Source organism: Streptopelia decaocto (assembly GCF_964273445.1).
Source record: "Streptopelia decaocto genome assembly, chromosome: 2".
NCBI classification, from domain to species: Eukaryota; Metazoa; Chordata; class Aves; order Columbiformes; family Columbidae; genus Streptopelia; species Streptopelia decaocto.
This window is the reverse complement of record NC_138655.1, coordinates 6,611,781-6,628,343: the sequence shown is the minus strand read 5'-3', so window position 1 is coordinate 6,628,343 and position 16,563 is coordinate 6,611,781. Positions and strand designations below refer to the sequence as shown.

The 16,563-nt window shown below is 38.9% G+C and overlaps 1 protein-coding gene across 1 annotated transcript in view; it reads right to left on the bottom strand.

Annotated features, from left to right (window-relative positions):
* FAM135B (family with sequence similarity 135 member B) overlaps positions 1-16,563 on the bottom strand; it is a gene marked incomplete at both ends in the record, with an annotated part of 144,170 nt that overhangs the window by 56,253 nt on the left and 71,354 nt on the right. Inside the window, 2 exons of the mRNA XM_082045143.1 lie at positions 11,563-11,736; positions 13,620-13,690. Of these exons, the coding sequence (XP_081901269.1) occupies positions 11,563-11,736; positions 13,620-13,690 (245 nt within the window). The remainder of the gene's footprint in view (positions 1-11,562; positions 11,737-13,619; positions 13,691-16,563) is intronic.

Here is a 16,563-nt window from a genome sequence, read left to right as displayed (position 1 = left end):
GCATCCCAAATTACACCACACCCAGGAGACCTGGTCTCCTTGGAAGAACAAAAGCTTCCAAGGTAGGAGCACAAAAAACATTTTAAAACCATAATGCACCAGAACTAAAAGCCACAGGGCAGTGACATTCATTCTGCCAAAACTTTCCAATCTGAGGTTATTCCTCTGCCTAGATGTGTATCATTTGGTCATGTCAACTCAGATCAGCCAGAACTCATGGATATCTACACCTGAATCAGTTTTTAAGGACTGACAAGAGTTCTGACTGCTGTACAGAAATGCACACACACCTGAAAAGAGGATGCTTATGCTAAGGATACAAGACAAAGAGAGAAGCAACAATACTTGCTATCACCCAAATAATAAGTAAGATTCAAATGTCCAGGGAAACAGTGATGTGTGCAACATCAGAAAAAAAATCTCAAGCAAAATTAGGAATTGGAGCAGTTTCAGAAGATTAATCACAAATCCCTGCCTCACCTCAAACTGCTGTTTGTTATATATCCCCTAGCATTCATACACTGACAAAAACGACATCCTGTGAGTGGGAGGATGGCGTAGAAGACTTTAACGTATATCTGGATTTGCTTATGTATATATTAATATATGTGATACAAGAAACTTCCAGGTGGCTGCTTCTAAGCAGCATGAAGTCTTTCTGTGTATTTCCTACATGCAACATTTAAGATAAAAATAAACTAAAGCAATTGCAAACAGACAAGAGATAAACACTACCCTGAATAATTTCAGCTGTTATAGGATGATGGTTTTGCCCTGGTCTGCTGCAAAGGCTCAAGAAGCAGAAATAAAAAATTATTGCTGTGGTATCAGAGAAAGAAGCTTAAACAAATGTTGCCTGCACACAAAATACTCCTCATTTGAATATTAGCAAAGCTTTCAAAGGTTTTAAGGGAGAGGAAAGCACTTTTTAATGCCTTATTTATTTATTTATCTTTTGCTTTTACAGCAAAGGAGGGATTTTAATCTCTTGGTTTTATGGAAATTGATTTCACATACTGCTGTAAAACAAAAACCCTTTTGGGGAAAGCTGCCAAAATCTGTTAAGGGAAACTTTAACTGGAGGCTGAAAAACTGTTGAGGTTCCCTAAATGCTTTCTGAAGTACATAATACTTGAAGACAACTTTTAATAGCAATAATAGGTTAATTTACTGCATCAAATTTTGTTTTCTGCATTTAGCTTTTCCAATGTTTTCTGCAACCAGGCACATTTGTATGAATCTCTCACCTTGGTGATTTACATGACCATGTGAACTATTTCATAGCATTGATTTAATATCAATATTTAGATCCTCATCCTGTATGTTAACCGTAGCTTATATTTGTAGTCAGGACAAAAAAGTTCAAAAGAGGTAATGTGAGCATGTCAGGGATAATGAACATGTGTGCAGAATTATTAATATTTTCAGTGAAATAAACAATTTATATTTGATTTTTTTTTGACTGTTCTTCTGATGACCTTATCCATGACATGTGTCTGTCTTTCAAAGGACTCTCATAGTTCTTATAGCAGTCATCTGTGGATACATACTATAGAAAGCTTCCTTGAAAAGTGCATTTTTTCCTGTGATATAGCCTGGAAGATACCAGCAATCAAAATTTAAGAACTTTCTGACTCAAAGGTTATATTCAGGCAATTATTTCCAGCAGTCATGGCTATCTTCTGTGAATTTGTGTCCATGCCTTTTTGATTTATACTTTTGGCCCCTATAACATCTTTTGGAATGACTGGCATTTTAATGTGCACATATTAATGTGCTGCAATTTCTGTTTTGAACCTGCTTTTGGAGAATTTAACACAACACCTCTTAATTCTTCTATGTTGTAAAATATTAAGTAATCATACCCTTTTTTTAATCTTCTGTGGACTATTCTCTAACATATAAATCAGATGACAGTTCGTCAGCATAATAAATGCATTTGCCTTCATAAATGTTAATTTGCATGTTCTATTGAAGTAATTCAGAATAAATGCTTTAGGCCAGTTTAATAAAATATAATATTGCCTCTGAGATTAAACTGTCCCAAAATACAATAACCTTTTTAAATTTTTCATTGACTTTTTTAAAAAATAAGGGGTTATTTTTGTTCTTGTTGTTTCTTTGGTTTTGTTTTTTTTGTAAGCAAAACTTAATTTCTTCCTGTATTGTAGCTTTCAGCAAAATGGTGCAAATAAACCCCTAACGGATACAGATCTTCTGACTCTTGCATGGGAAAAAAAATAAATGTACATTGCATTATATAAAATGGTCAAACTGGAAAAAAAACTAACAACAAAAACTAAAACAAAACAAAAATAATAACAATAACAATAACAATAGACCACAACAATAAACCACAACAAACCAAACAAACAAACCAAAAAAAAAAACACACCAAAAAAAAAACCCACAAAACCAACACAATATAATCTTCACATTTCTAGTTACAAGAAATGATGATCTTCTGACTGAACCAGGAGCGGAATTTCAGGAAATAAACTTGCAGCCCACTTAGACCAGATCTTATGGAGAAATCACTTATTTTTCCTCCAAATATTACTGATTTTAAAGATGAAAATTATAATTAAGTCCCATAGAAATAAATCACCTCAGAATTAAATTCTCATGTCTTCCACTGACAGCACTGTTTGGATTTCACCAGGACCTTCCTTCTAACTCCCACAGATCAGGAGAGATGCAATGTACAACACTGATTTCCCTCAGCATTTTGATTGAAATCTTTGAGATAACTTACGGCAAATTACTTCTGCTTGTGGTCATAGGGTACCTGGATGAACTGTTATTTGGTTTTCATAGAATCATCAAATGTTTTTGATTGGAAATGACCTTAAAGGTCATCCAATTCCAACTCCCCTGCCATGGGCAGGGACACGTTCCACTAGGTGACATTGTGCAAATCCCCATCCAACCTGGTTGTGAACACTTCCAGAGAAGGGGCATCCACAGCTTCTCTGGAAAACCATTTTTAGTGCCTCACCACCTTCATGGTGAAGTATTTCTTCTTTATATTTAATCTAAATGCATCTTCTTTCAGTTTAAAGCCATTACACCTTGCCCTTTTGCTACCTGCCTTTGTAAAAAGTCCCTCTCTAGCTCCTTGGAAGGATGCTGTAAGGTCTCCCCAAAGCCTTCTCTTTTCCAGGCTGAACAAACACAGCTTTCTCAGCCTGTCTTCATAAGAGAGGTGTTCCAGCCCTCTGATCATCTTTGTGGCCATCTGGATTTGTTCCAACACACCCATATCCTTCTTTTGTTGGGACCCCAGAGATGGATGCAGGACTTCTGGTGGGGTCTCACCAGAACAGAGCAGAGGGGCAGAATTACCTCCCTTGACGTGCTGGTCACACTTCTTTTGAAGCAGCAGGATAGGGTTGCCTTTCTGGCCTGTAAGTGCAAATTACTGGGTCATGTTGTGTTTCTCATCAACCAACACTCTCACGTCCTTCTTCTCAGTACTCAGAGAACTCTTCAGTTCTCAGTCCATTCTCCATCCAGCCAGTATTTGTTCTTGGGATTGTCCTGAACTACTTGCAGGACCTTGCAGTTGGCCTTGTTGAACTTCATAAGGTTTGCATGTGACCACCTCTCGAGCCTGTCAAGGTTCAACTGGATGGTATCCCTTCACTCCAGTGTGTCAACCACACCACACAGTGTGGTGGATCAGCAAACTTGCTGAGAATGCGCTCAGTCCCATTATCCATGTTGCCGATAAAGATGTTAAAGAGAACCAGACCCGATACCAAACCCTGAAGAATGCCACTAGTCACTGGTCTCCACTTGGACATGGAGCCATTGAGCACAACTTTTGGAGTGTCACCATCCAGTCAATTCCTTATCCATTGAGTGGTCCATCTGTCAAATCCATGTATCTCCAATTTAGAGACAAGGATGTTGTGCACAACAGAGTCAAATACTTTGCATAAGTCCAGGTAGATAACGTTAGTTGCTCTTCCCTTATCCACCAACACTATAACCACAATGTAGAAGGCCACTGAATTTGTCTGACATAATTCACCCTTAGTGAAGCTATGTTGGCTGTCACCAGTCACCTCCTTATTTTCCATATACATTAGCACAGTTTCCAGGAGAATCTGGTCTGTAGTTCCCCAGGTGTTTCTTTTTCTTTTTTTTTTTTTTTTTCTTTTTTTTTTTTTTTTTTTCTTTTCCAGTCAGTGGGATCTTCACCAGACTGCCGTGACTTCTTAAATATAATGGAGAGGGCATTAAGAACTTTATCAGTGAGTTCCCACAGGATTTGCAGATACACCTCATTAGATCCCATGAACTTGTGCACCTTCAGGTTCCTTAGATGGTCTTAAAGCTGATCTTCTCCTACAGTGAGTGGTTCTTCATTCTCCCAGTCATGCCTGTTGACTTCTGTAACTTGGGCAGTTTGACTAGAGCATTTTTTTTGTGAAGGCTGAGGCAAAAAAGCCAAAACACTGAGTACGTCAGCATTCTCCATATCCCAGGTAATAAGGTCTCCCATTTCTTTCCAAAGAAGGCCCATATTTTCCCTCTGTAGACTTCCTTTTTGTGTCTGAATTTGTCCAGGAGCTCGTTGCCATGCAGGCCTCCTGGCATTTTTACCTGACTTTTGCTTTGTTGGAATACATTTCTCCTGAGCTGGGAGGAGGTGATCCTTGAATAGAACATAGCTTTCTTGGTTGTCTCTCCTCTCCAAGCTTTTAACCCATGGTACTTTAGCAAGCAGATCCTGGAAGACATGAAAGTCTGCCTTTCTGATGCCCAGGGTAGTGAACTTGCTGTATGCCCTGCTTGCTGCCCTAAAAATTTTGAACTGCACCATTCCACGGTCACTGCAGCCAAGCCTGCCCTTGAGCTTCACATTCCCCACCAGCCCCTCCTTGTTGGTGAGAACAAGGTCCAGCACAACACCTCTCCTCATTGCCTCCTCTATCACTTGGCAAAAGAAGTTATCATCAATGCATTCCAAGAACCTTCTGGATTGCTTGTGATCTTCTGTGTTGTCCCTCCAAAAGATATCAAGATAAAGATCCTTCATGAGGAACGAGGCTTGTGAACATGAGGCCGCTCTTATCTGTCTAAAGAGGGCCTTGTCTGTTCATTCTTCCTGGTCAGGTGGCCTGCAGCAGACCTCCACTATATTGTCACCTGGCCCTGCCCTTCCTCTAATCCTGACTCATCAGCTCTTGGCTGGCTCCTCATTCATTCCCAGGCAGAGTTCCATGTACTCCAGCTGGTCACTGACATAGAGGACAACACCCCATCCTCATCTCCCCTGCTTGTCCTTCCTGAAGAGCCTGCATCCTTCCGTTCTAACACTCAAGTCATAGAAACCATCCCATCACACCTCTGTGATGCCATATTATTTGAGAATAATATGTGGATATTTACAGGTTGTGTTCCCCTAGACATGTTTCTCCTTATGCAAGGAGTTTCACTGAGGTTGTAATCAGTGACTGGAAAATGGTCTGACCTTCTTCTGTAAATCTGATAAGATTTATTAATTTTTTTTTTTAATGGAGATACAAACTTCTTCCTAGATCCCAAACAGAGTCAGCAAGGGAATATGGTTTAAAATCTGATTATTTTGATGGCTGGAAATTGCTGGTTTATTTGTCCTGGGCAAACTCAGTTGCTATAAAACTTCAAAGCAGGTAAAATAATGGGGTGAAATATATTCAGTTTTGGGTGGTTCTTTTTTTTTTTTTTTTCTTTTTGATTTGTTTTTTTTTTTTTTTCTTTTTGATTTGTTTTTTTTTTTTTTTTTTGAAAGTTTGACTTCGAAATAAACAGGTTTTTCTTAAGTGACTTCTTGGCTGGTAGCTGAGGAGAATGGCTTGTCGAAGTAGAGGTTTGTCTTTGTAGATACGTAACAAACAGTAACAAATACAAGAAAATTAAGAGGAAAAATCATCCAGTTATTATGCAAGAGTTCTTAGAGAGAAAAAATAAAATCATATTCTTTAAATAAACATATTATGGAAGGAATAGCTTTTTACTCCATAAATATTCAGTTTTCTTTCTACAGGTAAATTTATTTGCAAATGAGATAGAACTGGAAAAATAAACATGAACTTTGCTACTCAGGATTACATCTGTGGCAGTTTCAGATACAAGCTACCCTTAAGTAGGTTTCAACTACACATGAAATTGTAAAAAAATTGCCCTGCATAGTCCACACCCAGATTAAAGGTGTACAGGGCACAGCAGTGTGTGTATATATAGATGTATTAGTCATGCTTTTGAGGAACAGTGGGATGCCTGGGAATAACAAGATTTAGGTGAGATGAAATTGCTCAAGGATGGCCAGAGTTGGCCTGGTTCCTCAGTGCAGTGGAGCAGAGCAGATCTAGGTCAGGACTGAAACCTTTAAAAACCCTGTGTCCCTTTGATTCTGTTCTCTCTTCCCAAAGTAGAACAAGCTCAAAGCACTGAGAAGTTCAGTATCTGTGTCTTGGTTTCCCCACTTGCAAAATGTGTATTGTGTTATTTCCCCATCTCACATGCCACCAAGAAGATTTCTTGTTTCTTCTACAGTGATTTGGGTGTGGGTAATGAAGAATTCAATATTAACAAGTAAAATCCTGAATGTCTACTTTGGTCTTCACAGACATGCATATGAAAGTGAGGAAGAGACTAGAAATTTGAGGAGAATCCAGAAAGCTGAAGAAATTAACCCGCTTTCTTGTACAAACAAGAGAAAACAGGTTTGCCAGCTGCCTGCAATGAAGAATCTTGTTTATTTGCAGCAATTTCTGTTGTTACTTTGTTTGTTTGTTTGTTTTTCAGATTGAAAATATTTTCAGCAGAAGCCCAAAACCCAAAGTAGGACTGCAGATACTATGACCATCAAGTGATGTGGATTCCGCACAGCCCTTAGACAATGTGTTGTTTTGGGGACACCCAGTCTGGACAGATAGTAGCAGTGTGGTACAGAACACTGTTCTTACACTTCCAGAAAAGCTTTCAGGGGAAGAAATTGGACTGGACAACTTTTCAGAAGAAGAGATGTTAACCAGATCCTACTGTCCATGCTGGTTAACAGGAAATGCAGCATATTGTTTTATTGTTTTCAGTGTGAGAAATTATCTGTGTGGGGGAAACTTTGAATTTGTGTACTTGTTTCAGAGATTATTTATGAGCTGTATTTTTAACTTATCAACATCAACATATGCATCAACTCCTCTCAGGAAGAAGTAGTACAGAGGTCTATGGAGTTAATGAAGGGAGTAACTATGTTTCTTGCTGTTTGCTTCCTAAATGAGTCGAACATAAGAAAGGCACTGAGCTTGCAGCATGCCTGAGACTAAGTAGATCTATACACCATAGACATGTATGCATCCCTTTGGGAAATATTTCTTGAAGTCTGAACTACACTGGAACAAAATGCCTTTTCTAATAGCTGATGCTGGACAAATAACTGCTGGTTCCACTTATAGATTGGACGAGTTGTGAAGCCAGTTACAGGGAGTTAGGAGAAAAGCCAGAGCCTCAGTTCAGAAACCAGACTAATCCATGCAAAACAGAAAAATAGAGTGCAAAAACCCTGACTCCTCCTCATTTTCTCCTGCAACAGTCTGCTTGCATTTAGCCTCTGGAGCTTAGGTAAGAGAATAAAAAATATATTTAGCCAGTTTTTGGGGCCAGTGCATTCAGCAGGGTAGTACCCTCAAGCCTGAACATCATTCACTTTTTCTGTTTATCTTTTGGCAGACTTGCTGAGGCCCCTCTATTCTGCTATGGTGTGATGCCCCTGCAGTCCTGCATCCAGCTCTGGCACCCTCAGCACAGGACAGACATGGACCAGAGGAGCCACAGAAATGATCACAGGGATGGAACAGCTCTGCTATGAGGACAGGCTGAGAGACCTAGGTTGTTCAGCCTGGAGAAGAGAAGGCTCTGGGGAGACCTTATTGTGGCCTTTCAGTACTTAGAAGGGGCCTATAAGAAAGATGGGGACAGACTTTTTAGCACGGCCTATTGTGATAGGACAAGGAGTAATGGCTTTAAACTAAAGGATGGGAGATTCAGGCTGTACATGAGGAAGAAATTTTTTACATCAAGGGTGGTAAAATACTAGAACAGGTTGCCCAGACAGGTGGTGGATGCCGCATTCCTGGAGACACTCTAGGCCAGGCTGGACATGGCTCTGAGCAACCTGAGCTGGGTGAAGATGTTCCTCCTCATTGCAGGGGGTTGGACTAGGCAATTTTGAAGGTCTCTTCCAACCCAAATTGTTCTATGATTCTATGACCTCTGTCATCCTGGGTAAAATGAGCTTGTCAGAGGCAAGCCTTTTACTTCCCAAAGAGATTTGTCATTTCTGTGATGTTAGGAAAGATGTGCCAGTCAATTCCTGCTCTAGACTCTCCTCTTCTTTTCCCAGATCCCAAAAGTAGGAAAATACTTCTCCATGACCTGCAGCTGCCATAAAGCATTCAGTGCAAACAGCACTGCCCTGCGCATCAGCAGTCACTCCAAGAGGACATGACAATGTCCTGCTGTGCCTGGCAAAAGGGTTTGGCTGTAGGGGAAGGCGCAGTTGAGAGGAGCAGTGTTTCAGGTCAGTACATTAGCCATCACAACCACTGCACCCCACATCCCTGTTCTCCCCTGTTATTGCACTGCTGCCTGGAAATCCAAAGTTTTGGACTTGGCCCAGAGCAGTCCAGCTTCCCCAGACACTTCTGGGGTGTAAGAGAAGATGAAGAATTCAAACTAGAGAAGTTGAAGCATCCAAAGGAAAGAAGTAGAGAAGTTGAAGAACGCTAAAGGTAGAAGTGAGAATATTTAACCAAGCTTTGCCACAGTGCTCAGCCAGGATAAATCAAAGCACCCAGCCCCTTCACTGCTGCTCAGAATCCTTTCTGCAGCAGCATTTCGGAGGAATGCAGCTGTCCAAGGAGCCAAGAGAGGAGGTGATCCAAGCCTCAAAGCATCCCAACGTGCTCCTGGTCATCTCACACCTGGACCAAATAAGGGTGATGTAGAGGTAGCAGAGCTGGAGGTAAGTCAACTGCCTCATCACCTTCCTACTCAGCCTCTCACCTCCTAAGAAAATGCATAAAGCCATTAGCAACTGCCATTAGCAATTGGGACCCCATGAATAAGCTGAGGGTTATACTCTTTAAAAGAGATGAGCTGCAAAATTCCCATCCAGAATGCTGCAAAGGATCACAGAAACATGAATTTCACTCATTCTGAGTTTGGTGAGAGGTGAGGGCTTCAAAGTATCAAACCCAATGTAATATTTATTACATAAGAATTATTAACCAGGACAACATCAATATCAAAATGTTCACTTGTCAAAAGACAGGAGGTAATGGAGGCACCCTGGCAAGCTTTGCCCAACAGGAGCTATTTGTGGGTGTAATTTACCCTGCAGGGAAAGGCCTGAATCAGTCTTGCTACTTTCCCTGCTGTTTTCACTGCTTAAATATAGGCAACAACGAAGGTCTTTGGGGAAGAGTATCTAATTTTCCAACAGAGAGAACAAAATATGAAAAGCTCAGTCCACAGGGCATATGCTGTGCTTCAGGCAAGGTTTATTTCCGGGACAACTTTAGGACAGCAGTGAATATCAATTTTGCATAATGTGTAATCTTTATTTACAGGGCAGATCTAGAACTGTTGTTCTTTTACATTTACGTATATACATATTTGTAGAAATAATATGTATATACATGTAAGGTACATACTATGATAGGACAATTCAAGGAAGAAAAGAAAAACCCAGTGAAATACTGTACAGACTTTTTTCTTCCCCAAACAATGTAACTATTTGGTGTTTATTTTTTCTATAAAGTGACAAAAAAAAAAAAATCCAGTCATTTGAGTTCTATTTTGTTACAAAAGTGAATTCCTGACTTTATAATTATTTTTTTTTCAATGTTCCTAATAAACTCTAATCCTAAGAGATAAACAGGAATGCTCTGAGATGTGAGAAAAGCAAATGAGATTTATTTGGCTAGTTTTGTTGCAGAATGCTTGGAACTGATATTTCTTCTATACTAGTGTCTTCACCCTGATTTATATTTAGAGAAAGCATGTCATACAAGTTCTTTGGGTTTTGAATATTTATCAACAAGAGGATAAATCCTCAGTATGACACTTTAAAATTACTGGGTTAAGCAAATGAGACTGTACTGTGTTGTCAAAAAACTTCTTTCCACTGCATTAAGTAAAAGTATTGTAAACTTCATAAATGTGGACAAAATAATATTTTAAAAGCTATAATAATCTGACTTCAAAACAGTTGCTCATCACGTGATTTATGCCTAATAACAGTAACAAGTGTCTGCACCTCCATTCATTAGAGGGTAACGAAGCACTGAAAATAGTCATTAAGTCTGATAACTATTGTTCTTTCATCCTTTTATGTAGCAGAACAATGGGTAAATTACCTGAGGAAAACTATCTGGTTAAAAGTAGTCTGTTACAATCTAATTCACCATTTAAAAAGTCAACACAGTAGAAGAGAGATACAGCAGTTACCTGTATCTCAGCAGCAGAAGACAGATGTGTCAGTCTGATGTACCAATATGACTCTTATCACTGTCACAACTCAGCCTCTTACAGTCTTAATTCATTTTATGGCATCGTGTACGAGCAATGCCTTTGTATAATTGGAGAACTGAATCAGAGTTTCAGAGAAAAAATAGTCTACACGTTCATGTTTTCTTTCTGACACAGTGGTTTTTGCATATTTGTCAAACTTAAGAGTCTCCTGATCACTTGGTAAACAGCAAGGCCTTGTTGGAGTGAGGGAAGCTGAACAACACTGAAAACTGCATTTTGCTTCAGGACCCAAGGAGCTCCCTCCCTCTCAGAACTCCTTATCTCAGGCAATGACAAGATTTGACACAAAGTAAATTGCCAGAAAGACCTTTGCTTCCCCTTGCCTGTTCTAAATATTAGCGGATATTGACCTCCAGCCCTGTTTTATTTGAAGGAGCCCTGAATTATTTTCTTGTCATTATGAATCAGATAACATAAATCACACCTAGACCCCATGGAAGCTAGTATTACACTGCTGCATGGTTAAATCAGATGATGCTGTAAAGGAGAAATTCAACAGAGCCTTATCCAGTATTGACTTGTTCATACCTCCTTCTAGCCATGTTATGAATTATGCTAATACACAGAGGCCACAGATGAGATTAGCATCCAGCTGTCCTGAATACTTTACAAAATAACAAGGTGGGGAAAAAATGTAAATGCTCTCAGTTGCTTTTAGACTAAAGAAGAAAAACAGCCAACAGGAGAAATTTCACCTTCCACTCGTTACACATGGGGAATAGAGAGATTAAGTATAATCAAAACTTCTGAAGCTCTACCCACAAATTGCACTAGCTTTTGATCAGTCCTCTGGTGTCTTATCAAAGGCAGGAACCTGTGTCAGAGGTTGACTCCACACCCCCATCTCCAGAATCCTAGCCCTGGACCAAAAATCTTGAAATTAAATTATCCTCTCTGCTTCTCTGGTACCATAAGCAAATGCACTCAGAAGAGGAATCTCCTTTGCCTTTCAACAGACATTTCTGTGTCCTTTACCTGATCAGAGGCTGGTGTAATGCTACCAGTGATGCGTGCACCGTGACAGATATCACCGACAGGTGGAAATAGTCAAACATGACAGGAACATGGTGGTGCAGACCTCTCCGGGGGTGGAAGTGAAGACACAGTGTACGGCTGCTGATCAGAGGGATCGCTGGAACATCTCTCAGCCTGGAAGAGAAAGAGGTTTACAAGGGTTGGCAAAAGCTTGTGTTGTCAAAGCCTATAACATGCTACAAGCAGCAGACTGGGAGATGGCTTGAGGTGAATTTATATCATTCGCCAGATTCAAGAAGATTTACACAACTAGTGAGTATCTTGTGTTGTATTTGTGCCTAGCATAACTATAAAAATAAATATAAATACTACAACAAAATTTAATACAAAATAACAAATAATAAATATCAAATGTGTGTGTATATATATATATAAATAAATCATATAAAAGACAAACACATGTGATGCAACTCCAGTTTCACCTGGTCTTTGATGTCCACCTATGTGCTAGTTCTGGGGACATCAAGAAGTAGCAGAATTACATGCATCTAGCAAACTGCTCAGCTTACAAGTGTTCATAGCCTGAACAGCTCACTACTTGTGATTTCAGTGTAAGAACAAAAATCTCAGACAATTTGTGAGAGGTAGAAACAGTCCTGTGCCAGAGAACTGAAAATATTCAAAGTACCTTTCCAGATAGCTGATCTTCTAGAAAAAAAATGCAATAGGTCAAAAATAAAAAGAGTAGGTGAAGTAACTGCAGAGAAACAATAAGAATTGGACTGGCTTCTCATTTTTTTCAGTAAATAGAAACAAAGACTTCAATTTAAAGTTTGGTTACAACTATTCCAGAATAACTTTCCTAGTGTGCGGTCAACCACATGACACCTAATTCACTTGTAGGGCAGGAGGCTGAGATGTAAACCTGAAGCGTGCTTAGCTATATCCTCTCAATGTAAGTGAAACTCACTTCTGCAAAAAAATCGGTTTACAGCATTAAAGAACTTGCTCATAGAAGCCAATTTTTTTCCAGAGCTAAGAAAACCTATGATGAGATAGTTGAGTATGATGCATGGTTAGTTCCAAGAAGTGTTTGAATGAGATTTGCAGAATATCCTTTTACAAAAAAAACACCAATTAAGTTTATAGTAAATAGGATTATTCATTCAGATGATAACAGAAAATAAATGTTTGTGTTAGAGCACAATTTCATAACTTGAAAGTTTCAGTTCTTTTCATTTTTAGCTACCGCTTAATGTTTGGTTTTGCCCTCTTCCAGACCCATCAGCATCGCAGCTGTTGGTCCAGTCCCACCTGCCTGAGAGAACAAGTTTTCACTTTTTTTATCTTCAAGATAAAGGAAACATTCTTGAAATTTGTTTAGGTACCCTGTGGATATGAATAAAATCACATGGAGACAGTCTTGGCATGAAACATAGCTCAGATGACTTCTCTGCATCCCCGCCCACACACCCATAAGTTCTGCTGAAGTAATTGGAAGCCTTTTCTGTGATTCAGAGAGGCCTGAATAATGTTCGGGATCACACTTTGCGCTATGTCTCAGGAAGGGACACTACTCCCACTTCACCTAAGTTTAGGGAACCAAATGCAGTGAGAAGAGACCAAAGTCAATGGGAAGATTTTCCTCCTAAAATATAGAGACAGCTTTGGTTCTTATACAAGTTCTTTGTATGTTCATACACCCGTCTTCAGCAAGAAAATACTTTGTTGTCTCCTGAGGTAAATGCATTCCTGAATCACAGCCCCTGCTCACGTGGAGGTGAGTCATGATATTCCTTTTACCAGCAGCAGAGATAGAGCAACACTTAACACCTTTGAAAAAGTATCATGCTTAAAGGAAAAAAAAGTTCCATTAAGGAGAAGTATGAGATACACTCTTCAAGTACAGAGAGCAGAAATAGAAATACTTCAATATTGAGACAAAGAAAATACTTATCAAAGCTATCCCTTTTTCCAAAGTACTTCCATTTCATCAAAGTAACTTTCCAACTGAACAAACTCCTACATTACCAACTGAGCTTTTAAACTGCACTTACTGTTGTTCACTGTCAGTAAAGTGCAGGTCCAACTTGAGCTGAAAATCTGCCTCACTCAATACATCTTCCACCTACAAAAAGAGAAACACCAGGTTATATTTATAATTTGGCATCTACAACATTGAAGGTAAAGGTGGTTGGTTTTGTCTGATAAGAGCAAAGGCAAAAATATGTGGCAACAGCAGCATCTCACCACAGTGGCAGAAAGGAATAAATGAAGCAGTAGGTCAAGGTAATTGCTGAAGGAGTCAAAGGGAACCAGAGCAGTCAGACGTGTTAACTGCTCCCAGGTGTCCTGTCATGTAAAATAATAATAATAATAACAACAATAACAACAACAACAACAACTCCAAACAAGAGTAACCAGAGTGCACAGAGCAGTGCATTTACTGGGTCAGCAGAGTATTTCTGAAGCTGAGCTCCCTCACTGAGTTAGTATTCAGTTGGGTTATCTTGTGAGCTGAATGAGAACAAGGATCAGGTTTTCTTGGTTGAGAAATAGTCATGAATCCTTCTGGTTACCTGCCTGTAACTAATGTGAGATTCAAAATCTACAGCTTAAACCAATTAGAAATGGCTGAAATAATTCTGACAATTTCTGATCCTTATAATTAGATTTCTGGTTTGTTTCTCAGCAAACTGAGGCTTTCCTGCCTCCCTGTGACTTTTTGTGTTCCTGGATAGATTCCTGGAGGAAGTTTGTCATTGATTCTCGCATAGACCATTTTCTTTGCAAAATTCAAAGGTTTTTGTTGTTTTTAAAGCTTAAATTAATAGAAGTGTGTCTGTTCACTTTGTTGCAGAGTGCTGAGCAGATTTATATGTAGTACAATTCAGCTTGCCAAATACACTGAAGATACCGTGTGGGATCATAAACTGAGTCATTAGTACCTTCATCTAATAGGTCCCACCAGCAAGATTATCCTTCTTTTATTGTCAATAAAATATTTTCATTGGGTTTTCTGAAACAGAACATGAAGGGAGCTGTCAGTCTGTTATCTTCATCTGGAAAGGATTACATTGGATAACAATCCCAGCTTGACACTTTTAAAGTAACTATAATAAATTGAAATAAATAAGTTAGAATGGAAGACGGATTAATCTGCCCAGCAGTTTTTCCTTCATTCCTTTTAAATGTCTTCTTCCTCAGCAATGCAGAATAAAAAAACAAAAAGATTTTATTTCTATAAATATGAACAGAATATCACTCTTTTTATTAACCAAATATGTGGGGTTTGTTTTTTGTTGTTGTTTGTTTCTTTGTTTGTATTGGTTTTTTGTGAGTGTAAATGTCCTTTATTGAATACCAGAGTACAACAGGAGATGCACATGAATGCATTTGGAAATGTAGAGTTGTTCACTGAGGATAGAGTATTATAAATACAATTCCCTTTTACCCATTTTTTACCAAAGAAAGTGAGGTGGGACAACTAGGTTCTGCTTTTTATCAGTGGAAATCAACCAGCAGGTGCACACAGTGAGATGGCCCATCCTGAGATACATATCTGAAAAGGACAATTGATTACTGTTTGTGCTTGTCTCTTTCCATTGATATTAGTTAAAGCCTACAGAAACATATTCATCTAGATACACTTGAATTTTAGATGGTTTAATTTGGGTAGGATGAATTCTACTTTTTCCTGCTGATTAGCATCTTCTTAACAACAGACCATACAAAAAATGCACTGAAGGCAAAGTCAGAGGCATCTATCCTGCTCTGAGAGGTAGGATTTAAAAGATTTATAACACAAAGAATGTTCAGCTAGGTTTTGCAAAGGTGGAACTCCATCTATAGTGTGGGGTTTTTTTTGTTGAAGCAAGAAAATTGACAGTCAATGATTGATTGCACTTCGAGAAAATTATCAAAGATGTAAAATATGAACCTTTGTGAAGTAATACGCTCTTTCTTTCTAGAAGCACCACAGGCATAAGATGTGATGAGAAAATTTCACTTTCTGTTTACTGAAAATGTGCATTCTCTTTTGTGTTTGTCTCAAAACACCTGGAAGTATGTCTTTCAGGATTGTTTTTTTTTTTAAAAAAAAGAAAATTTTTTAAAAAGACAGACTTTTTTTCTTTTTTAATGATTTGTTGTCACTTAAAATCACATTTTCTGAAACCTGCAAAGGAAACAATCATTATTGAAGCTACAGTCTGAATTTAAACTAGGAATTCAAGTCTAGTGCTCCAGACAAAGCAAATATCATCCTCCAACAGAGGGGATGGAATTTTGGGTCTGTGCCTAATACTGCTGAGCACCTGCAACTGTCACTGAAATCTGAGTCTGTGCTTAAAACAAGCTAAACAGCCAGTGGCACCTTGCTCAAAACACCTTGAGGGAATGGGCAGATGTCTGAGAGACTTGGAGATATTCATCACTGCATGGGGTAATGCATTAAGATGAAAATATAGGATATTTTTAATCCCAAAGATATGTTGAAATCAGACAGATCAGATTAGTTCAAAACTCCACATAAAATCAAATCACAGTTCTCACTATAGAGATTACATAGTTCCCTTTGTGTATTGGAGGTGTAAATATTAAGACAAGTGAAAATTGCACAGTTGTTCAGAAATTGCTGGACTCTGCATGAGGAAATATCATTAAAAGGTTTATGCATAGGATGAGACACAACAGAATTACTTACATGATACAAGTTACTATACAGCTTTGATACCTGCTGGACTTATGGCCTGCCCAGGGAGGTGCTGGACTCACCGGCCTTGGAGGTTTTTAAACTGAGATTGGACATGGCACTTAGTGCCATGATCTAGTCAATGGACTGGAGTTGGACCAAGGGTTGGACTGGATGATCTCTGGGGTCTTTTCCAACCCAGTCGATTCTGTGATTCTGTGACTTTCCTGTCTTTTACTTTTTTTTTCACTTATTAATAGAACAACAGGTGCATAAGATCCTTTACATGGGAAAATTAAATCACCTTT